General features: G+C 47.4%; 1 protein-coding gene across 13 annotated transcripts in view; it reads right to left on the bottom strand.

Annotated features, from left to right (window-relative positions):
- Nucleotides 1-25,353, bottom strand: part of SHANK2 (SH3 and multiple ankyrin repeat domains 2) — a 992,023-nt gene that overhangs the window by 73,080 nt on the left and 893,590 nt on the right. For 9 of the 13 annotated variants that reach the window (XM_068260601.1, XM_068260605.1, XM_068260608.1 and 6 more), the window contains 2 exons: nt 20,886-20,997; nt 13,784-13,804 (listed from right to left, as the gene is read on the bottom strand). The exons of 1 other annotated variant lie outside the window; for it this stretch is intronic. In XM_068260601.1, coding sequence (XP_068116702.1) covers nt 13,784-13,804; nt 20,886-20,997 — 133 coding nt within the window. The remainder of the gene's footprint in view (nt 1-13,783; nt 13,805-20,885; nt 20,998-25,353) is intronic. 3 more of the 13 variants (XM_068260604.1, XM_068260607.1, XM_068260609.1) reach the window with 1 other exon arrangement.

The raw sequence follows: 25,353 nt of genomic DNA, 5'->3' as shown, positions 1-25,353 counted from the left end.
GTGTGTAATGCAGGTTCTGTGCTGCACTTTGCCAGCATCTCCCGCAGTGTGTAATGCAGGTTCTGTGCTGCAGTTTGCCAGCATCTCCCGCAGTGTGTAATGCATGCTCTGTGCTGCACTTTGCCAGCATCTCCCGCAGTGTGTAATGCAGGTTCTGTGCTGCAGTTTGCCAGCATCTCCCGCAGTGTGTAATGCATGTTCTGTGCTGCAGTTTGCCAGCATCTCCCGCAGTGTGTAATGCAGGTTCTGTGCTGCAGTGTTCAGCATCTCCTGCAGTGTGTAATGCAGGTTCTGTGCTGCAGTTTGCCAGCATCTCCCGCAGTGTGTAATGCAGGTTCTGTGCTGCAGTTTGCCAGCATCTCCCGCAGTGTGTAATGCAGGTTCTGTGCTGCAGTTTGCCAGCATCTCCCGCAGTGTGTAACGCATGTTCTGTGCTGCAATTTGCCAGCATCTCCTGCAGTGTGTGATGCAGGTTCTGTGCTGCAGTTTGCCAGCATCTCCTGCAGTGTGTGATGCAGGTTCTGTGCTGCAGTTTGCGGCATCTCCTGCAGTGTGTAACGCAGGTTCTGTGCTGCAGTGTTCAGCATCTCCTGCAGTGTGTAATGCAGGTTCTGTGCTGCAGTTTGCCAGCATCTCCCGCAGTGTGTAATGCAGGTTCTGTGCTGCAGTGTTCAGCATCTCCCGCAGTGTGTAACGCAGGTTCTGTGCTGCAGTTTGCCAGCATCTCCCACAGTGTGTAACGCATGCTCTGTGCTGCAGTTTGCCAGCCTCTCCCGCAGTGTGTAATGCAGGTTCTGTGCTGCAGTGTTCAGCATCTCCCGCAGTGTGTAACGCAGGTTCTGTGCTGCAGTTTGCCAGCATCTCCCGCAGTGTGTGATGCAGGTTATGTGCTGCAGTTTGCCAGCATCTCCCGCAGTGTGTAATGCAGGCTCTGTGCTGCAGTGTTCAGCATCTCCCGCAGTGTGTAATGCAGGTTCTGTGCTGCAGTTTGCCAGCATCTTCCGCAGTGTGTAATGCAGGTTCTGTGCTGCAGTTTGCCAGCATCTCCCGCAGTGTGTAACGCAGGTCCTGTGCTGCAGTTTGCCAGGATCTCCCGCAGTGTGTAATGCAGGTTCTGTGCTGCAGTTTGCCAGCATCTCCCGCAGTGTGTAATGCAGGTTCTCTGCTGCAGTGTTCAGCATCTCCCGCAGTGTGTAACGCAGGTCCTGTGCTGCAGTTTGCCAGCATCTCCCGCAGTGTGTAATGCAGGTTCTGTGCTGCAGTTTGCCAGCATCTCCCGCAGTGTGTGATGCAGGTTCTGTGCTGCAGTTTGCCAGCATCTCCCGCAGTGTGTAATGCAGGTTCTGTGCTGCAGTTTGCCAGGATCTCCCGCAGTGTGTGATGCAGGTTCTGTGCTGCAGTTTGCCAGCATCTCCCGCAGTGTGTGATGCAGGTTCTGTGCTGCAGTTTGCCAGCATCTCCCGCAGTGTGTAATGCAGGTCCTGTGCTGCAGTTTGCCAGCATCTCCCGCAGTGTGTAATGCAGGTTCTGTGCTGCAGTTTGCCAGCATCTCCCGCAGTGTGTAATGCAGGTTCTGTGCTGCAGTTTGCCAGCATCTCCCGCAGTGTGTAACGCATGTTCTGTGCTGCAATTTGCCAGCATCTCCTGCAGTGTGTGATGCAGGTTCTGTGCTGCAGTTTGCCAGCATCTCCTGCAGTGTGTGATGCAGGTTCTGTGCTGCAGTTTGCGGCATCTCCTGCAGTGTGTAACGCAGGTTCTGTGCTGCAGTGTTCAGCATCTCCTGCAGTGTGTAATGCAGGTTCTGTGCTGCAGTTTGCCAGCATCTCCCGCAGTGTGTAATGCAGGTTCTGTGCTGCAGTGTTCAGCATCTCCCGCAGTGTGTAACGCAGGTTCTGTGCTGCAGTTTGCCAGCATCTCCCACAGTGTGTAACGCATGCTCTGTGCTGCAGTTTGCCAGCCTCTCCCGCAGTGTGTAATGCAGGTTCTGTGCTGCAGTGTTCAGCAGCTCCCGCAGTGTGTAACGCAGGTTCTGTGCTGCAGTTTGCCAGCATCTCCCGCAGTGTGTGATGCAGGTTATGTGCTGCAGTTTGCCAGCATCTCCCGCAGTGTGTAATGCAGGCTCTGTGCTGCAGTGTTCAGCATCTCCCGCAGTGTGTAATGCAGGTTCTGTGCTGCAGTTTGCCAGCATCTCCCGCAGTGTGTAATGCAGGTTCTGTGCTGCAGTTTGCCAGCATCTCCCGCAGTGTGTAACGCAGGTCCTGTGCTGCAGTTTGCCAGGATCTCCCGCAGTGTGTAATGCAGGTTCTGTGCTGCAGTTTGCCAGCATCTCCCGCAGTGTGTAATGCAGGTTCTCTGCTGCAGTGTTCAGCATCTCCCGCAGTGTGTAACGCAGGTCCTGTGCTGCAGTTTGCCAGCATCTCCCGCAGTGTGTAATGCAGGTTCTGTGCTGCAGTTTGCCAGCATCTCCCGCAGTGTGTGATGCAGGTTCTGTGCTGCAGTTTGCCAGCATCTCCCGCAGTGTGTAATGCAGGTTCTGTGCTGCAGTTTGCCAGGATCTCCCGCAGTGTGTGATGCAGGTTCTGTGCTGCAGTTTGCCAGCATCTCCCGCAGTGTGTGATGCAGGTTCTGTGCTGCAGTTTGCCAGCATCTCCCGCAGTGTGTAATGCAGGTCCTGTGCTGCAGTTTGCCAGCATCTCCCGCAGTGTGTAATGCAGGTTCTCTGCTGCAGTGTTCAGCATCTCCCGCAGTGTGTAACGCAGGTCCTGTGCTGCAGTTTGCCAGCATCTCCCGCAGTGTGTAACGCAGGTCCTGTGCTGCAGTTTGCCAGCATCTCCCGCAGTGTGTAATGCAGGTTCTGTGCTGCAGTTTGCCAGCATCTCCCGCAGTGTGTGATGCAGGTTCTGTGCTGCAGTTTGCCAGCATCTCCCGCAGTGTGTGACGCAGGTTCTGTGCTGCAGTTTGCCAGCATCTCCCACAGTGTGTAACGCAGGTCCTGTGCTGCAGTTTGCCAGCATCTCCCGCAGTGTGTAATGCAGGTTCTGTGCTGCAGTTTGCCAGCATCTCCCGCAGTGTGTAATGCAGGTTCTGTGCTGCAGTTTGCCAGCATCTCCCGCAGTGTGTAATGCAGGTTCTGTGCTGCAGTTTGCCAGCATCTCCTGCAATATGTAATGCAGGTTCTGTGCTGCAGTGTTCAGCATCTCCCGCAGTGTGTAATGCAGGTTCTGTGCTGCAGTTTGCCAGCATCTCCCGCAGTGTGTAATGCAGGTTCTGTGCTGCAGTTTGCCAGCATCTCCTGCAATATGTAATGCAGGTTCTGTGCTGCAGTGTTCAGCATCTCCTGCAGTGTGTAATGCAGGTTCTGTGCTGCAGTGTTCAGCATCTCCTGCAGTATGTAATGCAGGTTCTGTGCTGCAGTTTGCGGCATCTCCTGCAGTGTGTAATGCAGGTTCTGTGCTGCAGTGTTCAGCATCTCCCGCAGTGTGTGATGCAGGTTCTGTGCTGCAGTTTGCCAGCATCTCCCGCAGTGTGTAATGCAGGTTCTGTGCTGCAGTTTGCGGCATCTCCCGCAGTGTGTAATGCAGGTTCTGTGCTGCAGTTTGCGGCATCTCCTGCAGTGTGTAATGCAGGTTCTGTGCTGCAGTGTTCAGCATCTCCCGCAGTGTGTGATGCAGGTTCTGTGCTGCAGTTTGCCAGCATCTCCCGCAGTGTGTAACGCAGGTTCTGTGCTGCAGTTTGCAGCATCTCCCGCAGTGTGTAATGCAGGTGCTGCAGCTGCAGTGTTCAGCATCTCCCGCAGTGTGTAATGCAGGTTCTGTGCTGCAGTTTGCCAGCATCTCCCGCAGTGTGTAATGCAGGTTCTGTGCTGCAGTGTTCAGCATCTCCCGCAGTATGTAACGCAGGTTCTGTGCTGCAGTGTTCAGCATCTCCCGCAGTGTGTAATGCAGTTCTGTGCTGCAGTTTGCCAGCATCTCCCGCAGTGTGTAATGCAGGTTCTATGCTGCAGTGTTCAGCATCTCCCGCAGTGTGTAATGCAGGTTCTGTGCTGCAGTTTGCCAGGATCTCCCGCAGTGTGTAATGCAGGTTCTGTGCTGCAGTTTGCCAGCATCTCCCGCAGTGTGTAATGCAGGTTCTATGCTGCAGTGTTCAGCATCTCCCGCAGTGTGTAACGCAGGTCCTGTGCTGCAGTTTGCCAGGATCTCCCGCAGTATGTAATGCAGGTTCTGTGCTGCAGTTTGCCAGGATCTCCCGCAGTATGTAATGCAGGTTCTGTGCTGCAGTTTGCGGCATCTCCTGCAGTGTGTAATGCAGGTTCTGTGCTGCAGTGTTCAGCATCTCCTGCAGTGTGTAATGCAGGTTCTCTGCTGCAGTGTTCAGCATCTCCCGCAGTGTGTAATGCAGGTTCTGTGCTGCAGTTTGCCAGCATCTCCCGCAGTGTGTAATGCAGGCTCTGTGCTGCAGTTTGCCAGCATCTCCCGCAGTGTGTAACGCAGGTTCTGTGCTGCAGTGTTCAGCATCTCCCGCAGTGTGTAATGCAGGTTCTGTGCTGCAGTTTGCCAGGATCTCCCGCAGTGTGTAATGCAGATTCTGTGCTGCAGTTTGCCAGCATCTCCCGCAGTGTGTAACGCAGGTTCTGTGCTGCAGTTTGCCAGCATCTCCCGCAGTGTGTAATGCAGGTTCTGTGCTGCAGTTTGCCGGCATCTCCCGCAGTGTGTAATGCAGGCTCTGTGCTGCAGTTTGCCAGCATCTCCCGCAGTGTGTAATGCAGGTTCTGTGCTGCAGTTTGCCAGGATCTCCCGCAGTGTGTAATGCAGGTTCTGTGCTGCAGTTTGCCAGGATCTCCCGCAGTATGTAATGCAGGTTCTGTGCTGCAGTTTGCCAGGATCTCCCGCAGTGTGTAATGCAGATTCTGTGCTGCAGTTTGCCAGCATCTCCCGCAGTGTGTAATGCAGGTTCTGTGCTGCAGTTTGCCAGCATCTCCCGCAGTGTGTAACGCAGGTCCTGTGCTGCAGTTTGCCAGCATCTCCCGCAGTGTGTGATGCAGGTTCTGTGCTGCAGTTTGCCAGCATCTCCCGCAGTGTGTAACGCAGTTCTGTGCTGCAGTGTTCAGCATCTTACGCAGTGTGTAATGCAGGTTCTGTGCTGGAGTTTGACAGCATCTCCCGCAGTGTGTAACGCAGGTCCTGTGCTGCAGTTTGCCAGCATCTCCCGCAGTGTGTGATGCAGGTTCTGTGCTGCAGTTTGCCAGCATCTCCCGCAGTGTGTAATGCAGTTCTGTGCTGCAGTTTGCCAGCATCTCCCGCAGTGTGTAACGCAGTTCTGTGCTGCAGTGTTCAGCATCTCCCGCAGTGTGTAACGCAGGTTCTATGCTGCAGTTTGCCAGCATCTCCCGCAGTGTGTAATGCAGGTTCTGTGCTGCAGTGTTCAGCATCTCCCGCAGTGTGTAACACATGCTCTGTGCTGCAGTTTGCCAGCATCTCCCGCAGTGTGTAACGCAGGCTCTGTGCTGCACTTTGCCAGCATCTCCCGCAGTGTGTAATGCAGGTTCTGTGCTGCAGTGTTCAGCATCTCCCGCAGTGTGTAACGCATGCTCTGTGCTGCACTTTGCCAGCATCTCCCGCAGTGTGTAACGCAGTTCTGTGCTGCAGTGTTCAGCATCTCCCGCAGTATGTAAAGCAGGTTCTGTGCTGCAGTGTTCAGCATCTCCCGCAGTGTGTAATGCAGGTTCTGTGCTGCAGTGTTCAGCATCTCCCGCAGTGTGTAATGCAGGTTCTGTGCTGCAGTGTTCAGCATCTCCTGCAGTGTGTAATGCAGGTTCTGTGCTGCAGTTTGCCAGCATCTCCCGCAGTGTGTAACGCAGGTTCTGTGCTGCAGTTTGCCAGCATCTCCCGCAGTGTGTAATGCAGGTTCTGTGCTGCAGTTTGCCAGCATCTCCCGCAGTGTGTAATGCAGGTCCTGTGCTGCAGTTTGCCAGCATCTCCCGCAGTGTGTAATGCAGGTTCTGTGCTGCAGTTTGCCAGCATCTCCCGCAGTGTGTAATGCAGGTCCTGTGCTGCAGTTTGCCAGCATCTCCCGCAGTGTGTAATGCAGGTCCTGTGCTGCAGTTTGCCAGCATCTCCCGCAGTGTGTAATGCAGGTCCTGTGCTGCAGTTTGCCAGCATCTCCCGCAGTGTGTAATGCAGGTTCTGTGCTGCAGTTTGCCAGCATCTCCCGCAGTGTGTAACGCAGGTTCTGTGCTGCAGTGTTCAGCATCTCCCGCAGTGTGTAATGCAGGTTCTGTGCTGCAGTTTGCCAGCATCTCCCGCAGTGTGTAATGCAGGTTCTGTGCTGCAGTTTGCTGCATCTCCCGCAGAGTGTAATGCAGGTTCTGTGCTGCAGTTTGCCAGCATCTCCCGCAGTGTGTAATGCAGGTTCTGTGCTGCAGTTTGCCAGCATCTCCCGCAGTGTGTAATGCAGGTTCTGTGCTGCACTTTGCCAGCATCTCCCGCAGTGTGTAATGCAGGTCCTGTGCTGCAGTTTGCCAGCATCTCCCGCAGTGTGTAATGCAGGTTCTGTGCTGCAGTTTGCCAGCATCTCCCGCAGTGTGTAATGCAGGTCCTGTGCTGCAGTTTGCCAGCATCTCCCGCAGTGTGTAATGCAGGTCCTGTGCTGCAGTTTGCCAGCATCTCCCGCAGTGTGTAACGCAGGTTCTGTGCTGCAGTGTTCAGCATCTCCCGCAGTGTGTAATGCAGGTTCTGTGCTGCAGTTTGCCAGCATCTCCCGCAGTGTGTAATGCAGGTTCTGTGCTGCAGTTTGCTGCATCTCCCGCAGAGTGTAAAGCAGGTTCTGTGCTGCAGTTTGCCAGCATCTCCCGCAGTGTGTAATGCAGGTTCTGTGCTGCAGTTTGCCAGCATCTCCCGCAGTGTGTAATGCAGGTTCTGTGCTGCACTTTGCCAGCATCTCCCGCAGTGTGTAATGCAGGTCCTGTGCTGCAGTTTGCCAGCATCTCCCGCAGTGTGTAACGCAGGTTCTGTGCTGCAGTTTGCCAGCATCTCCCGCAGTGTGTAACGCAGGTTCTGTGCTGCAGTTTGCCAGCATCTCCCGCAGTGTGTAATGCAGGTCCTGTGCTGCAGTTTGCCAGCATCTCCCGCAGTGTGTAACGCAGGTTCTGTGCTGCAGTTTGCCAGCATCTCCCGCAGTGTGTAATGCAGGTCCTGTGCTGCAGTTTGCCAGCATCTCCCGCAGTATGTAATGCAGGTTCTGTGCTGCAGTGTTCAGCATCTCCCGCAGTGTGTAACGCAGGTCCTGTGCTGCAGTGTTCAGCATCTCCCGCAGTGTGTAACGCAGGTCCTGTGCTGCAGTGTTCAGCATCTCCCACAGTGTGTAACGCAGGTTCTGTGCTGCAGTGTTCAGCATCTCCCGCAGTGTGTGATGCATGTTCTGTGCTGCAGTGTTCAGCATCTCCCGCAGTGTGTAATGCAGGTCCTGTGCTGCAGTTTGCCAGCATCTCCCGCAGTGTGTAATGCAGGTGCTGCAGCTGCTGGCAGTATCTCTGTTCCCTCTCATTGTCTCTGCAGGAGTAAAGTCAGTAATGCGACACATTTGCATTATTGATCTGGGGTTACATTGGGAAAGTTCTTCCTGTGCAAACACTTAAAAGTACATTCATCCTTTAATGTATTCCGCAGACAAAGCTTCAGTCTCAGGTCCTGAAAGATTTACAGGTTATTAAATTACTTTTCATTTTCAAATCCCTGGTGCCTTATAGTTCCGATGGTGAAATCTAATAGACTGGCTCTTCCATAACAGCAGACAGAGCGGGGCAGCGAAGTACCGACAGGCAGAGAAGTCGCTCTCTGGTCTCTGCGACCCACTTCTTCCATCATCTGATTAAATACCTCTCATCTGATTGGGTAAAAATACACCCTGACCTTTTGTATTGAAACAGTAACAGCCAAATACGGACAACGCAGACACAACCTAACTGTACAAATGCAGATTATAATTTTATTTTGCAATTTTTATGGAATTTGTAAAATCCCAGTATGTGCGGATATTGGATGCGCCTCGCATTACAGCTGTGCTAGCATCGCACCTCGCAAGACGCACGCCGTGCACAGTGGCCCTGAAATGAACCCTTGTCATTTCTGTAGTACATAGTCCAAAGCAGGGGTAGGGAACCTATGGCTCGGGAGGCAGATGTGGCTCTTTTGATGGCTGCACATGGCTCACATACAAATCAGTAGGGGTGGATTCATTTACACGGCTCAAGCAGCGCAGCTTAGTGAAGTTAGTAGTACTTAGTAAAATGTTCAAAGTAGGCACGTTACTGCTGTAGTATGCACTACTAAGTTACTCGCGCTACCCCCAAAACTAACGGCCGCTCCAATTGTCCCACTCTGGATCCTGTCAGGTCCAGTGACTTTGTGGGACGAGATCCCTGCACTATGATTGGCCGAATAGTCTGCCTCTCACTTGACTGGAAGCCTATTGGGCCAAAGTGCGGGGGTCTCGTCCTACAAAGGGAATCAACCCCCAAGTCAGCTAGCTAATTGTACAAGCTGTTAGTCGGTATTTCTCCTGTCTGGCTCTCAGGGAAATTGCTGATGTTGCTGAAACCCAAAAGAAGCTGAAGTCGTGTCTGACACGGCCTCTGCCCAGGCAGATGAACTGTATACACATCACCATGGCAATAGGGACGTCTCAGCTTGAAACATATTGTATGGCTCTCACGGAAATATATTTTAAAATATGTTGTGTTTATGGCTCTCTCAGCCAAAAAGGTTCCTGGCCTGGTCCAGAGGATCCTCCCAAATTTTCTTGATCGCTCCGTTCAAATGCTGGCTCCCTCTGTACATGTTCTACAAGAGCTTATGTAATATGCTGTTGTGTATGAGCGCATTCGTACTGTGCATGGGCGAATACAGTCTGTGCATGCTCAGTAGAGTGACGTGCTTGTGCACGGTTTTCATCCTCTGCACACTCCGTTCTTCTAGACACTCACATGCACAGCACACATGCACTCTTACACTGGTGGGAGCGTAGCCACAAAGGAAAGGAGGGTCCCGGGCAACAACGGTTTCAGATCGATTTTATGAATCTGATTGGCTGGGAGAGTTTTGGTAAAAATCACCTTTCCTCCATGCACAGTTCATTTCTTTTTACAGACCAGGTGGTATAAAATTCATTGGCCAAGCTTTTATATTGCCCTTGGATGTAATTAGCTCTAGTGGTCTCTTTTTCAGTTCAATAAGCCCAGTTTGACATTTTTTGGTAAGCGAGACCTTCCATCCCTTTGATTTATTTAGCTGCCCTCATTTGTCTTGGATCTAAAACATCAACATCCTCCCTATAGTGCAGTGCTCAAACCATATCCCATACTCCAGATGTGACCTGACGTGATTTATACAGAGGGAGTGGTGTGTGCCCCTCCCCCTGTATCATGTACCCACCCCCTGCATTATCCCATACTCCAGATGTGGCCTGGCGTGATTTATACAGGAGGAGTAGTGTTCTCCCCCCCCCCCCCCCCACACACACATTATGCCATACTCAAGATGTGGCCTGACGTGATTTATACAGAGGGAGTAATATACTAGCAGATGTGGCCTGACGTGATTTATACAGAGGGAGTAGTGTCCCTCCCCCCTCCCCCCACACATTATGCCATACTCCAGATGTGACCTCACATGTGATTTATACAGAGGCAGTAGTGTCTCTCCCCCCACACATTATCCCATACTCCAGATGTGACCTCACATGCGATTTATACAGAGGGAGTAGTGTCCCTCCCCCCCACACATTATCCCATACTCCAGCTGTGATCTCACATGTGATTTATACAGAGGGAGTAGTGTCCCTCCCTCCCCCCCCTACACACATTATCCCAAACTCCAGCTGTGATCTCACATGCGATTTATACAGAGGGAGTAGTATACTAGCAGATGTGGCCTGATGTGATTTATACAGAGGGAGTAGTGTCCCTCCCCCCACACATTATGCCATACTGTAGATGTGACCTCACATGTGATTTATACAGAGGTAGTAGTATACTAGCATCTCATTTTATTTCACACTTTATCAGTCCCAGAATACTATTCGCTGTAACTGCTGCTTGGCATTGAATACAGTTACATAACTTATCACCGACCAGTATTGTATGATGTCTCCAGCTGTATGCCATTTAGTTTACATGGTGCTTTGCCATTGGCCCATCCAATATTCATAACTTTATATTTATCAATATTACATTTCCTCTGCTACATGTCTGCCGATATAGACATGTTCCTGTAAAAAAAAAAAAATTGTTTCGTTTTCAGGCTTTTGCTTTTTTTCCCTGCACTGCGTTGCGTTTTTAAGAGTGCTTTTTTTTCTGAGAAACTGCTGCACTCTTATACCTGTGGTTGCAGGCCATATTTTTTTTCCTCTTTTTCGCATTTGCGATTCTGCGTTTTTCCATTTTTTTTTTTTGGCATGCAAATCCTCTTTTTTTTGTTCACGTTTCTGATCTTTTTCATGTGAACGTCATTCGCATGAAATTGTATGTAATGAACTCCTTTGTCAGAATTCCATTGTATGCGATCGCATGTCCGGTGCAACCCCCCACCCCCCATACATATAGCCTTTTTTTCCAGCAGAAAATTGGGATGCAAAAATTTGCACAACAACGCATGTCAAATGCGATGCCGCTGACTTGCATTAAATCTGCTTACAGCGCAAATTCACAAAAACACAATTATCGGACCCACTGCGATGACATATCAATCCTTAGAGGAGGCCAGCTGAGTAGAGGAAACCTGGTGGGGATAAAACTGCGGTTTACAAACCAGAGGAGCCGCTAATACAGCAGAATCTGCTTATAGTAAGCTCTGATATAGTAAACCTCTGCCCATAGTAAACTCAGTACAGTACTCAGGTCTCAGCAAATGCGTCTGTATAAATATACAATGTATGACCAATTCTGACGCAGTACACTACTTTTTGGATCGCAAGGAACCCCTGTAAACAATTTTTTTGACCTTGAGGAACCCCTGCATTTATTGTGCAAGAGGCGTGGTCTTAAAAAGTCGGTGAGGCTGTTAATTTTACTACTCCCTATTACAGCACCACTCGTTATACTGTCTCCTTATCCTAGTGCTTTTTATGAATGTGCTGATTATTATTTATGGTTTATTTTTACAGTACTCCCTATTATAATGTGCTCTGTTATATTTCTGGTATAAACGGATGTAAGACGATCAACAATGCGACCAATTTTCATCCTGAAATTCACTTGGCAGCACAGATTTTTATCCAATTGGATTATAATAATCGGATGGTCGATCGGCCGCCAAGGCCGCAGGCGTCTGTATGAGTCTGATCAGCCCTTTAGGTGTGAGTGTAGATTTGCCCAGTAGGTGTCTCTGCTCACTTGCAGTGCTACCAAGCAACTCAGCAGATGAGTACATCCACAACATGGACAGTCCGTACCGGAGGGCCCGGCTTACAAGCTGCCTGTGGTCTAGGACAGGGGTCCCCAACCTTTTCCGGCCGGGGACCGCTTTCTGACCAAATTTTTCTCCGGGGACCGGGGGGGATAGGGGTGTTATGGGGTGATGAGTGGGGTGCGCGACCTAGTGAACAGTGTCGTGCGCAGCGGGTTACGGGGGGTTCTGGGGTGCAGCTGCATTGCTAGTATAGTTGCCCATGTATAGGTAGTTTAGTTGCCCCAGTATGACTAGTATAGTTACCCCAGTATAGTGCCCCAGTATAGCTAGTATAGTGACCAGTATAGCTAGTATAGTCCCAGTATGGGTAGGTAGTGTCCAGTATGGGTAGGTAGTGCCCCAGTACAGCTAGTAAAGTGCCCCAGTATGGCTAGTAGCGTGGCTAGTATAGTGCCCAGCGTGGCTAGTATGTGCCCAGTAAAGTGCCCTAGTATGGGTAGGTGGTGCCCCCGCTCATGTTACCTTATGAGCGAGCGGGCGGCCGCTTCCGGATTCCCACAGGCGCCGCTCTCCTTCATGCCTCATCTCCGATACCTGCAGTACGTCTTGCGGAGGAGGGAAGGAGGCGGGGCAGCGGCTTCGTGTAGCGGCGATATGCCACGCCACTACCATGGCAACCGATGCCCCGCCTCCTTCCCTCCTCCGCAAGACGCGCTGTCAGCGGAGATGCTGCATGAAGGAGAGAGGCGCCTGGGGGAATCCGGAAGCGGCCGCTCGCTCATAAGGTAACATGAACGGCGGGGGGGGGGGGGGGGGGGGGGGGCTAGAGGACAGACCCGCCCGGTGGTTGGGGACCCCTGGTCTAGGAGGTTGGTAGCAAGTCAAACGTTTCCGTAAGAAAAGTCATGCGTGGCACATACTAGAATGTGGGGATAAATAATTTTACTTTAGGACAACTCTAGACTTGGTCATTCAGCATGGTTTTTGTTGTTGTATTTTTTAATGTGCTTTAAAGAGAACCCGAGGTGGGTTTGAAGAATATTATCTGCATACAGAGGCTGGATCTGCCTATACAGCCCAGCCTCTGTTGCTATCCCAAACCCCCCTAAGGTCCCCCTGCACTCTACAATCCCTCATAAATCACAGCCATGCTGCTGACAAACAGCTTGTCAGAGCTGGCTGTGTTTATCTCTATAGTGTCAGTCTGCTGCTCTCCCCGCCTCCTGCAGAACTCCAGTCCCCGCCTGCATCCCTTCCCTCCCTGCTGATTGGAGGGAAGGGGGCAGGGACCGGAGCTATACAGGAGGCGGGGAAGCAGCCGAGACTGACACTACAGATGTAAACACAGCCTCACAGCATGGCTGTGATTTATGAGGGATTGCAGAGTGCAGGGGGCCTTAGTGGGGTTTGGGATAGCAACAGAGGCTGGGCTCTATAGGCAGATCCAGCCTCTGTATGCAGATAACATTCTTTAAACACACCTCGGGTTCTCTTTAAAATATTATTAAACTCTAAAAAAAATAAAAAATAAAATCTGAAAACAACAAAAAACATTGCATTGTGTTAATTTAAGTAGTATCTATAAGACTCTGCCATGCAATAACTTTTTTTTTAATTAAGTGTAAAGAAACGTTTTGTACTGTACATTTTACAATTGTTATTTTTTTCCTTTGCCAGAGAGGCTGTTCTCTTAATTGTGCTGCTGATATAATATACTGTAATCCCAGTCACTGCATGGAAGAAGGAGGGTGTTAGTGACGCTTTCAGCTACAAGCAGGGCCCTTCCTGCTGACTCCTGGAAATATTTTATCAGGGTGGCCTTACTTGACGCTCCTTCCTCATTTACAAAGTTGTATAGTCTCTGCTCAGTAGCAGCCTATTAATTGGCCCAGAGTTAAAGTACATGAACTATTGACATTTCACTATCTTTCCGCTGACCTCAGAAGTGGTAGTCTGCCAGGAAAACGTTTATGGCTGTAATTATCAGTGATGTTTACTGTATTCCTGACGACACAGAAGCTGTCACTTACATGCCTAGAAATTAACTCTTTCAGGCAGCAAAATAAAGCAATTAAACCAGCCTGCTCTCAAACATTGCATTATTCCTATGGCTTATCACTTGGGTAATAAATATTTAACCCAGCTGTGCTCTCATTGGAGGAAGGATCATCATTATAAATTCTGCACACAGGTGATGTTGCCTTTTTATCTCAACTGTAGAAAATCAGATGAAGAGGATGAGGTAATGGAAGGAGTTAGCGGGACTTGCCAACGATGAGCACTAATTACAGGCTGTAGCGTAATACTCGCTGAACATGCAAATGAGACAGTAAGAATAGTCAGTTGATAATTGCACAACCTAGAGTGTAGCAGCTACTAACCTGACAGAGTGATTCTGCTGTCTGACAAAAGGAAATGGCTTGTTAATTATGCAAAAAGAAATAATTTGCCATCTTGGCTTCCTAGCCACGCAGCATTAGATTACACAGAACAGTTTGTCATGAATCTAACGTCTGCACACCAAACACAAGCCAAACCCCACCATGAGGAGATGTTCCAGCACACCTAAAACCAACACGAGTGACAGATACAGCACAAGCCGGTGAGACAGGACAGCAGCAGGAGAGCGATGTAGGTCAAGCGTCTGGGAAAATCCACCACTGCAGTTACATGAAGGGTATTATTTTTAATGCAAGTAGCAGTTAAAAATGAGGTCAGCAATGGCTTGTATTATTAAAGAATAATGTTAATAATTAAGAATAATAAGGATCAATACAGCAAAAAAAAGTAAGCAGTTAAAATCTGACAGAACTGACAGGTTTTAAACTAGTCATTGGGCCTGATTCACAAAGCGGTGCTAACAGTTTGCACGCTGGTGAAAAGCCCTTTATCACGCCTAAACTCAGTTTAGGCATGATAAGTTTAGGTGTGATAAGTTTAGGTGTGATAAGTTTAGGTGTGATAAGTTTAGGCGTGATAAGTTTAGGCGTGATAAGTTTAGGCGTGATAAGTTTAGGCGTGATAAGTTTAGGCGTGATAAGTTTAGGCGTGATAAGTTTAGGCGTGATAAGTTTAGGCGTGATAAGTTTAGGCGTGATAAGTTTAGGCGTGATAAGTTTAGGCGTGATAAGTTTAGGCGTGATAAGTTTAGGCGTGATAAGTTTAGGTGTGATAAGTTTAGGTGTGATAAATTTTTAGGCGTGATAAGTTTAAAGGGAACCTAAACTGAGAAGTATATGGATTTTTCCTTTAAAAATAATACCAGTTGCCTGACTCCCCTGCTGAGCCTGTGTCTCTAATACTTTTAGCCACAGCCCCTCAACAAGCATGCAGATCAGGTGCTCTGACTGAAGTCAGACTGGATTAGCTGCATGCTTGTTTCAGGTGTGTGATTCAGCCACTACTGCAGCCAAAGAGATCAGGAGTGCCAGGCAACTGGTCTTGTTTAAAAGGAAATATCTATATCCCTCTCAGTTAAGGTTCCCTTTAAGCACCAACTAGGTTAGCACCGCAGTGCACAGCTGATCAAAAGTTTTGCGCTAGCAAAGTCTGGTGCACTTTGCATAGAGTTTAAAGGGACTCCGAGCTCAGAAAAAAAAGGAAAGTTGTACTCACCCGGGGCTTTTTCCAGCCCAGTGCTGGTCGGGAGGTCCCACGCCGGCGTCCTGGCTCCTCTCCTTCACCCCGCTCCGGAATGGCTGGCAGGCCGCAGCCCGGGCGACACTCTCCCGAGTGTCGGGCTGCTCCTTCCGCATATGACGCGGATTACGTCACACGCCGGCCGCCTCGAGTCATCACGGCGGCCGGCGTGAAAGTACTGCGCATGCTCGCTTTGTTCGCGCATGCGCAGTACTTTCACGCCGGCCGCCGTGATGACGCGAGGCGGCCGGCGTGTGACGTAATCCGCGTCATATGCGGAAGAAGCAGCCCGACACTCGGGAGAGTGTCGCCCGGGCTGCGGCCTGCCAGCCATTCCGGAGCGGGGAGAAGGAGAGGAGCCAGGACGCCGGCGTGGGACCTCCCGACCAGCACTGGGCTGGAAAAAGCCCCTGGTGAGTACAACTTTCCTTTTTTTCTGAGCTCGGAGTCCCTTTAATGGCGCTGCTTTGCGTGCGGGACTTTGCGTGCAATCTAAACTTATCATGCCTAAACTTATCACGCCTAAACTGAGTTTAGGCATGATAAAAATGGTTATCACGCCTAAAGTCTTTAACTGGGTTATCACCGCTTTGTGAATCGAGCCCTATCTCCTCATGTGGGAATCTCAGGGTTTTCTAAGTTTTCAAAAGCATTTCTTGAACAGTAGTTGCTAAGTCTAACTGGCAAAATAGTAAGATACCAGTTAGACTTAGCAACTGCCATTCAGGAAATGCTTTTGAAAACAAAAAATGCCCCATGAGGAGATAGACGAGTCCAAAACCTGTCAGTTCTGTCAAATTTTAACTGCTTAGTTTTTTCGCTGTAGTGGTGCTTTTAGAAGGAAAATTACTCCATATTTTCTTTTTTTTATTTATTATAAAAGATTGAGTACAATTTTTTTTTTCCTCCCTCCGGTCACTATTTTTAAATGAAAAGTGCAAATCAGGCAGTATAATTAAATAGTCATTAAATATTTTGTTTATAGAAACCCCAAACTTTCTAGTTAACATAAGTAGTTGTTCAAAAGGAGGTCAGAACTGTCAGCTTCCATCATCATAAAGGGAACATTTTTTTATTTTTTTTATTTTCACTTTTATTATTAAGAGGTGTGCTACAAATATATATATATATATATATATATATATATATATATATATATATATATATATATATATATATATTTTATTCTATATTTAAAGGTCCAGTTGAGACATTGTTTTTATATGCATTTAATAGAACTTTTCTTTTAAATCAAATGTTAATGCATTATTCATTCTTACCCAGATTAAAGAGAAACTCCAACCTAGAATTGAACTTTATCCCAATCAGTAGCTGATACCCCCTTTTACATGAGAAATACAATGCTTTTCACAAACAGACCATCAGGGGGCGCTGTATGACTGATTTTGTACTGAAAACCCTCCCACAAGAAGCTCTGGGACCGCGGTACTTTTGGCAGTTTGTTACAATGTAACAAGGTTCACAGACAGGAATTAGCTGTTTACAGCTGTCTCTAACAGCCAAAACAGCTAGGAGCAGCTACATAACCTGCCCACAGTAACAATGTCACCATGTAATAAATGTCAGAATGTAAATCGGGGAGAGGAAAGATTTTACAATGGGCAAACACTGACTAAATCATTTATACATAATTATGGTACAAATGAAGCACTTTTTTTACTACATTATTTTCACTGGAGTTCCTCTTTAATATGTAAAAGGCTGAAGTTTAGATAATCTTTGAAAAAATTGTTTTTGGCAATATTTGGCAAGGCCTACCGAGGCCGTGTAATTATTTAGCTGAGATATAACATGTAACTTTGTTGTTATGACACTGTTCTGCTGACTTGTGTCAGGAAGAAGCTCTTGTTACACTGGAATATCTCTACAGGCAATGTTATATGTTCACATGTTGAGCATATACTCTGTTGAATAAAAATATTTGATAGAAAAAAGTTGTAGTTTCTGCATGAAGAAATGAACAATGCCTGCTGCACCAAATCCTAGATGATCAGAAAGGTGGCTACAATGTTAGAAAGGGAAAAAAATATTACTCCAGGTTCAAGTGCAGTTAAAAAATTGGGATTATATTAAAGGGAAAATATCTCTCCCTCTCCTCACTATTTTTATTTTAACTATAATTTTTGGCCACAAGGTGGCACTTTAGACAATGGCCTCAATTCACTAAGCTCATTTCCTGTCTTTAATAACGTTTCTGAGCTGTTTCTAGTGTTATCACCACGGTGATAAGGCATGTAGTATTCACTAAGCAATTTACCTCAGGGAACCGAAAGTTAACTATTCTGTCTGTAAGTTAAGGAGAGATCTCTAAAGTTAATGTTTCAATCCTTCAAATAACTACAGTTATAAAGTTAGACAGGCTGTTAATTCGCAGAGAGGAATGCAAGTGTAAAGTGTGTGAGGAGGTATCACCTGGCCTGAGCTGTCGTTAAGTGAAGTGTTACTACAGACTGCTATGTAAAGTGAAGCATTCTGAGTTGTCTGCTTTGTTTTTTACTGGTTTATGCCCAAGCTGACTCAGTTTAGAGAGAAATAGACACAGCAGGCACACGGGGGAGAGAGACACCAAGCATAATATGCATGTGTGTACACACACACACACTCTCTCTCTCTCTCTCTCCTACACTGGCTGTCTACACAGGCTAGCTGTAATCGTCCTGGCAGAGGAGGCAGCAGGAAGGGTGGCGCTACATTCTGCCTGTGCTCCTCCCCTCCCTATATACTGCATGTGAGAATAACTGCAGAGGTGATAACGTAAAATGGCACTATAGAGGAAAACTGTAAAATTTAAAATATGTGCAAACATATACAAATAAGAAGTACATTTTTTTCCAGAGTAAAATGAGCCATAAATTACTTTTCTATGTTGCTCTCGCTTACAGTAGGTAGTAGAAATCTGACAGAAGTGACAGGTTTTGGACTAGTCCATCTCTTTATAGGGGATTCTCAGGGATGTATTTATTTTCAAAAGCACCTGGTAAATGGCAGTTGCTCTGTCCAACTACCAAAACGCTGTGTAGGGAGCAGGGAGGCTGGCCAGCATCGTTGTTAAAATCCTTTTTAGGGAAGATCTTTATAAAGAATAAAAGCCTTGCTGAGAATCCCCCATGGAGAGATGGACTAGTCCAAAACCTGTCGCTTCTGTCAGATTTCTATTACCTACTGTAAGTGACAGCATTATAGGAGAAACGTAATTTATGGCTCATTTTACTCTGGAAGAAATGTAAATCTTATTTGTATATGTTTGCACATATTTAAAATTTTACAGTTTTTCGCTGTAGTGCCCCTTTAAGGATGGAAAGGATAAGATAACTCTCTCATGGTGGAAAATACCGATCTTTATGTGGTGATAAGTCTTCACTTGCCCTATTATCACCAGCATGATCTTAGTAAATTGAGGCCAATATCCTGGGTTAACAGGAAGTGATTGATAATTGTTTTACACTATTTTTCACTTTAATTTTTATGAATGAACATGGCTTCTGATTGGAGTCAACCAATCAGGCATCGGTACACGCAGGTGCCGCTAATTAACAGGTAGTACCGGTATGTCCTGTTTGAGTTACTGAGGCTCAATCTGGACGTACCGATACTCAATCCATTGGGCGATGGTTCAAAGCCCAATGCCGTACAGATGCGTTGCAAGCCTCCAGGATAGCGACACATCCTGTTGGTATGGAGGAGGGCTGATGGGCAGGAGCATGGTGGAGTAGAGACCAGTGCTCTGGATTGGAGCCAGGCCACCAGGCGGATAGCTTGCTGACACATCGAGGTGGTCGGGGGCTACTGGATACACGCTGGATTCTTGGCAAAGGCCGTCCTGATGGGTCACCTCAGCCAAGAGCCACCTGGTGAGTGCACAAGGTTTTTTGTTTTACAGACGTCCAATTACAAACTACATATAGGTGTATAAAATGTGCAGCAATCAGGATCTCACTGACCAGCCCCCATCCCATAGCAGTGACAAGCATGGCATTGCCTTTCTGGAACATAAACCCTGGTACACACATCCAATTTCCATTGGCTTCTTATGATTGGGAAGTTTTACCCCCTCCATGTAGTATGAGAGTTTACCCACACAATCTGCTCATAGTATTTATAATACGTTGGGCTTCATACTACATGGAGGTGTACATGGGATCGTTTTATTGAATATCTTATGATTGCAATCTTAACGAGTTTGGTTGGCATATTGCTGGTTTTACATGTTATGGAGCCCATACTCAAATCAAATCGATCGAAAGCTGAAATCGATCAATCTGACAGGATGGAAAATCTAGGTCGATCGGCTGCTGTCTGCAGATCGATGGCCCATGGAGTTGCATTGGATCTAATGGTGCAATAATGCATTTAGATCGATTTCCAATAGATTTCATTCTGAAATCTATTGGAAATCTGTTCCTAGTGTGTGGCACACATCAGATACATTCCGGTCAGATTCGACCTGACAAGCATCTGCCAGAAATCTCTCTGATGGTCGAATCTGCTGCAAATCTATCAGTGTATGGCCACCTTTAGTGTGAAATAGTTTTCAATAAATCTATCAATACTTCCACAAGAAATTAAAACTCAATCTGAGAAAGGATATATTAAATGTGAATACGATAGTTTTAAGACACATACGATCAGATTTGATCTTATATAAATCTGAAATACTTGATCAATTATCTTTTTTTCTTTTTGTTGGGGGGGGGGGGGGGGGAGATATTTTTGTTTTTAATGTGGTATTTTTTTTATTCCACCATATAAAATAATCCAATTTAAATAAATCTGTGTATGTTTAAAAAAATGCTCCCATTGACTACCTTAAAATGACGGTGACCACGATTTTTCAAAAAAATCGCAATCACATTGATTTTACCGTGATTTTAATGCAAGTCAATGGGAACGTTAAAAAAAACAAACAACGCTCTGAAAGCGCTCATAGGGCTCGATTCACAAAGCGGTGCTAACCCAGTTCGAGACTTTAGGGGCTTGATTCACAAAGCGGTGCAAAGTGTTTGCACGCCAGTGAAAAGCCCCTTATCACGCCTAAACTCACTTTAGGCATGATAAGAAGCAACTCGCGCGAATTTTGCGCGCGCAACCGCGCGCAGCGTCCCCGCTTCGCGCGAAGCTCCCATTAAGCCCTATGGGACTTTGCGCGTACGCGCGGAAACTTTGCGCGAGTTAGAGCAAAAATCGGTGATAACTCAGTGGTGCAAAGGTTATCACGCCTAAAGTCTTTTAGGCGTGATAACTGAGTTATCACCGCTTTGTGAATCGAGCCCTAGGTGTGATAACCATTGCACCACACTGGTGAAAAGCCAGTTTAGGCGTGATAAGTTTAGGCGTGATAAGTTTAGATCGCACGCAAAGCAGCGCCATTAAACTCTATGCGAAGTGCACCAGACTTTGCTAGCGCAAAACTTTTGATCAGCTGTGCACTGCGGTGCTAACGCAGTTGGTGCTTAAACTTATCACGCCTAAACTTATCACGCCTAAACTGAGTTTAGGCGTGATAAAGGGCTTTTCACCAGTGTGCTAACTGTTAGCACCGCTTTGTGAATCAGGCCCATAGTGTGTTTACAGCCTTAAGGATCCCAAAAACATAGACTTTATAATCTACCCTCAAAACAGCATCACTTTTTTTTACAGCAACTAAAAGGAGTGAACCCCTTGGACAAATAGTCTTGGTGCCATTGGCCAATGTGACAAAGTTAGCAGGACAGAAACGCTGTGGCATGCAATGAGTGGAAAGGCTTAAGCATAAAGTTTGTCAGCAAATCATATCAAGCTGTAACAGAACATGAACACGTCACGCCACAAAGAGACGTCACTTACCTATAGACTTCTGCCTTCGCATGGTGCCGCGAGGTATACCCAGGAAAGGGCCGTGAGGGCTGGCGGGAACAGAGGGCGGCATGACAGGGATACCCTGCCTATCATACATGGACTACAACAGAACGAGATAAAACACAGCTCATAGGAGGTCTTCCAGTCACATGGGAATAGCATGCACATTTCATAGCATACAACGTCAACATTCCCCATCAGTCCCCCTTCACAAAGGGGCGCTGCAGTGCGATGGCTGCTTTGTAACGTGGCTTACTGCTACAACTATGTGACGGTCACAGTGTGTAGAATAGGGATCTGCCTAAGCACATGAATAGACTGAGACAGCTGATAATGCAGGAAACTGTCTTATGTGTGCCTGTAGTTACCAAAGATGTCATTCCATAACTTGTGTAAGTCTACACTTCCGCTGTCTCTCTCTAAGACAGTGGTCCTCATACTATGGCCCGCGGGCCGAATGCAGCCCCCAAACATATAACTTATAGACGTGGCCCACTGCACCTTTAAATAGAGGTGGCCCGCATATAAAATATGGCACCACCATCCACATACTGTAGAAGCCATCGACCAGTCATTCGCTGGCTTCCAGTCCAATTCTGCATCAGGTGACACTGCTGTCCAACTGGACGGCAGGCAGTCACCTGGGTATGCTTCACTGTCTGGTGCTCAAAGACGTTCTCCGGACTGAGTGGCTGCTGCTGGGAGGTCTCCTCCAAGCATGATCGGGGGGAAACAATACCAAGATTCAATATACTGTTTTATGTATGTTCCGGCCCCCTAGCAGTCTGAAGTATGTTGACCCGGCCCGTGACTGAAAAAGATTGGGGATCCCTGCTCTAAGAGATGTAAGTTCTCTGCTTAACCTCGCTAGCGGTATGGACAGATATAGCCGTCCAAACAAAACCTGCTGTGAGCAGTATAAACATGCAGACACATCACTACTCTCCTGCACTGTATACTAGACCCTCGCAGTACTGACATACATACACATCACTACTCTCCTGCACTGTATACTAGACCCTCGCAGTACTGACATACATACACATCAATACTCTCCTGCACTGTATACTAGACCCTCGCAGTACTGACATACATACACATCAATACTCTCCTGCACTGTATACTAGACCCTCGCAGTACTGACACGCATACACATCAATACTCTCCTGCACTGTATACTAGACCCTCGCAGTACTGACATACATACACATCAATACTCTCCTGCACTGTATACTAGACCCTCGCAGTACTGACATACATACACATCAATACTCTCCTGCACTGTATACTAGACCCTCGCAGTACTGACATACATACACATCACTACTCTCCCGCACTGTATACTAGACCCTCGCAGTACTGACATACATACACATCACTACTCTCCCGCACTGTATACTAGACCCTCGCAGTACTGACATACATACACATCACTACTCTCCTGCACTGTATACTAGACCCTCGCAGTACTGACATACATACACATCAATACTCTCCTGCACTGTATACTAGACCCTCGCAGTACTGACATACATACACACCAATACTCTCCTGCACTGTATACTAGACCCTCGCAGTACTGACATACATACACATCAATGCTCTCCTGCACTGTATACTAGACCCTCGCAGTACTGACATACATACATACATACATACACATCAATACTCTCCCGCACTGTATACTAGACCCTCGCAGTACTGACATACATACACATCACTACTCTCCTGCACTGTATACTAGACCCTCGCAGTACTGACATACATACACATCACTACTCTCCTGCACTGTATACTAGACCCTCACAGTACTGACATACATACACATCAATACTCTCCTGCACTGTATACTAGACCCTCGCAGTACTGACATACCTACACATCAATACTCTCCTGCACTGTATACTAGACCCTCGCAGTACTGACATGCATACACATCACTACTCTCCTGCACTGTATACTAGACCCTCGCAGTACTGACATACATACACATCACTACTCTCCTGCACTGTATACTAGACCCTCGCAGTACTGACATACATACACATCAATACTCTCCTGCACTGTATACTAGACCCTCGCAGTACTGACATACATACACATCACTACTCTCCTGCACTGTATACTAGACCCTCGCAGTACTGACATACATACACATCACTACTCTCCTGCACTGTATACTAGGCCCTCGCAGTACTGACATACATACACATCACTACTCTCCTGCACTGTATACTAGACCCTCGCAGTACTGACATACCTACACATCAATACTCTCCTGCACTGTATACTAGACCCTCGCAGTACTGACATACCTACACATCAATACTCTCCTGCACTGTATACTAGACCCTCGCAGTACTGACATGCATACACATCAGTACTCTCCTGCACTGTATACTAGACCCTCGCAGTACTGACATACATACACATCACTACTCTCCTGCACTGTATACTAGACCCTCGCAGTACTGACATACATACACATCACTACTCTCCTGCACTGTATACTAGACCCTCGCAGTACTGACATACATACACATCAATACTCTCCTGCACTGTATACTAGACCCTCGCAGTACTGACATACATACACATCACTACTCTCCTGCACTGTATACTAGACCCTCGCAGTACTGACATGCATACACATCAGTACTCTCCTGCACTGTATACTAGACCCTCGCAGTACTGACATACATACACATCAATACTCTCCTGCACTGTATACTAGACCCTCGCAGTACTGACATACATACACATCAATACTCTCCTGCACTGTATACTAGACCCTCGCAGTACTGACACGCATACACATCAATACTCTCCTGTACTGTATACTAGACCCTCGCAGTACTGACACGCATACACATCAATACTCTCCTGCACTGTATACTAGACCCTCGCAGTACTGACATACATACACATCAATACTCTCCTGCACTGTATACCAGACCCTCGCTGTACTGACATACATACACATCACTACTCTCCTGCACTGTATACTAGACCCTCGCAGTACTGACATGCATACACATCAGTACTCTCCTGCACTGTATACTAGACCCTCGCAGTACTGACATACATACACATCACTACTCTCCTGCACTGTATACTAGACCCTCGCAGTACTGACATACATACACATCAATACTCTCCTGCACTGTATACTAGACCCTCGCAGTACTGACACGCATACACATCAATACTCTCCTGTACTGTATACTAGACCCTCGCAGTACTGACATACATACACATCACTACTCTCCTGCACTGTATACTAGACCCTCGCAGTACTGACATACATACACATCAATGCTCTCCTGCGCTGTATACTAGACCCTCGCAGTACTGACATACATACACATCAATACTCTCCTGCACTGTATACTAGACCCTCGCAGTACTGACATACATACACATCAATGCTCTCCTGCGCTGTATACTAGACCCTCGCAGTACTGACATACATACACATCACTACACTCCTGCACTGTATACTAGACCCTCGCAGTACTGACATACATACACATCAATACTCTCCTGCACTGTATACCAGACCCTCGCTGTACTGACATACATACACATCACTACTCTCCTGCACTGTATACTAGACCCTCGCAGTACTGACATGCATACACATCAGTACTCTCCTGCACTGTATACTAGACCCTCGCAGTACTGACATACATACACATCACTACTCTCCTGCACTGTATACTAGACCCTCGCAGTACTGACATACATACACATCAATACTCTCCTGCACTGTATACTAGACCCTCGCAGTACTGACACGCATACACATCAATACTCTCCTGTACTGTATACTAGACCCTCGCAGTACTGACATACATACACATCAATACTCTCCTGCACTGTATACCAGACCCTCGCTGTACTGACATACATACACATCACTACTCTCCTGCACTGTATACTAGACCCTCGCAGTACTGACATACATACACATCACTACTCTCCTGCACTGTATACTAGACCCTCGCAGTACTGACATACATACACATCACTACTCTCCTGCGCTGTATACTAGACCCTCGCAGTACTGACATACATACACATCACTACTCTCCTGCACTGTATACTAGACCCTCGCAGTACTGACATACATACACATCAATACTCTCCTGCACTGTATACTAGACCCTCGCAGTACTGACATACATACACATCAATACTCTCCTGCACTGTATACTAGACCCTCGCAGTACTGACATACATACACATCAATGCTCTCCTGCGCTGTATACTAGACCCTCGCAGTACTGACATACATACACATCACTACTCTCCCGCACTGTATACTAGACCCTCGCAGTACTGACATACATACACATCAGTACTCTCCTGCGCTGTATACTAGACCCTCGCAGTACTGACATACATACACATCAATACTCTCCTGCACTGTATACTAGGCCCTCGCAGTACTGAC

The sequence above is a fragment of the Hyperolius riggenbachi genome, chromosome 11, assembly GCF_040937935.1.
Source record: "Hyperolius riggenbachi isolate aHypRig1 chromosome 11, aHypRig1.pri, whole genome shotgun sequence".
Classification (NCBI taxonomy): domain Eukaryota; kingdom Metazoa; phylum Chordata; class Amphibia; order Anura; family Hyperoliidae; genus Hyperolius; species Hyperolius riggenbachi.
The sequence above is the reverse complement of the archived record's forward strand: the minus strand, read 5'-3'. Positions and strand labels throughout refer to the sequence as shown.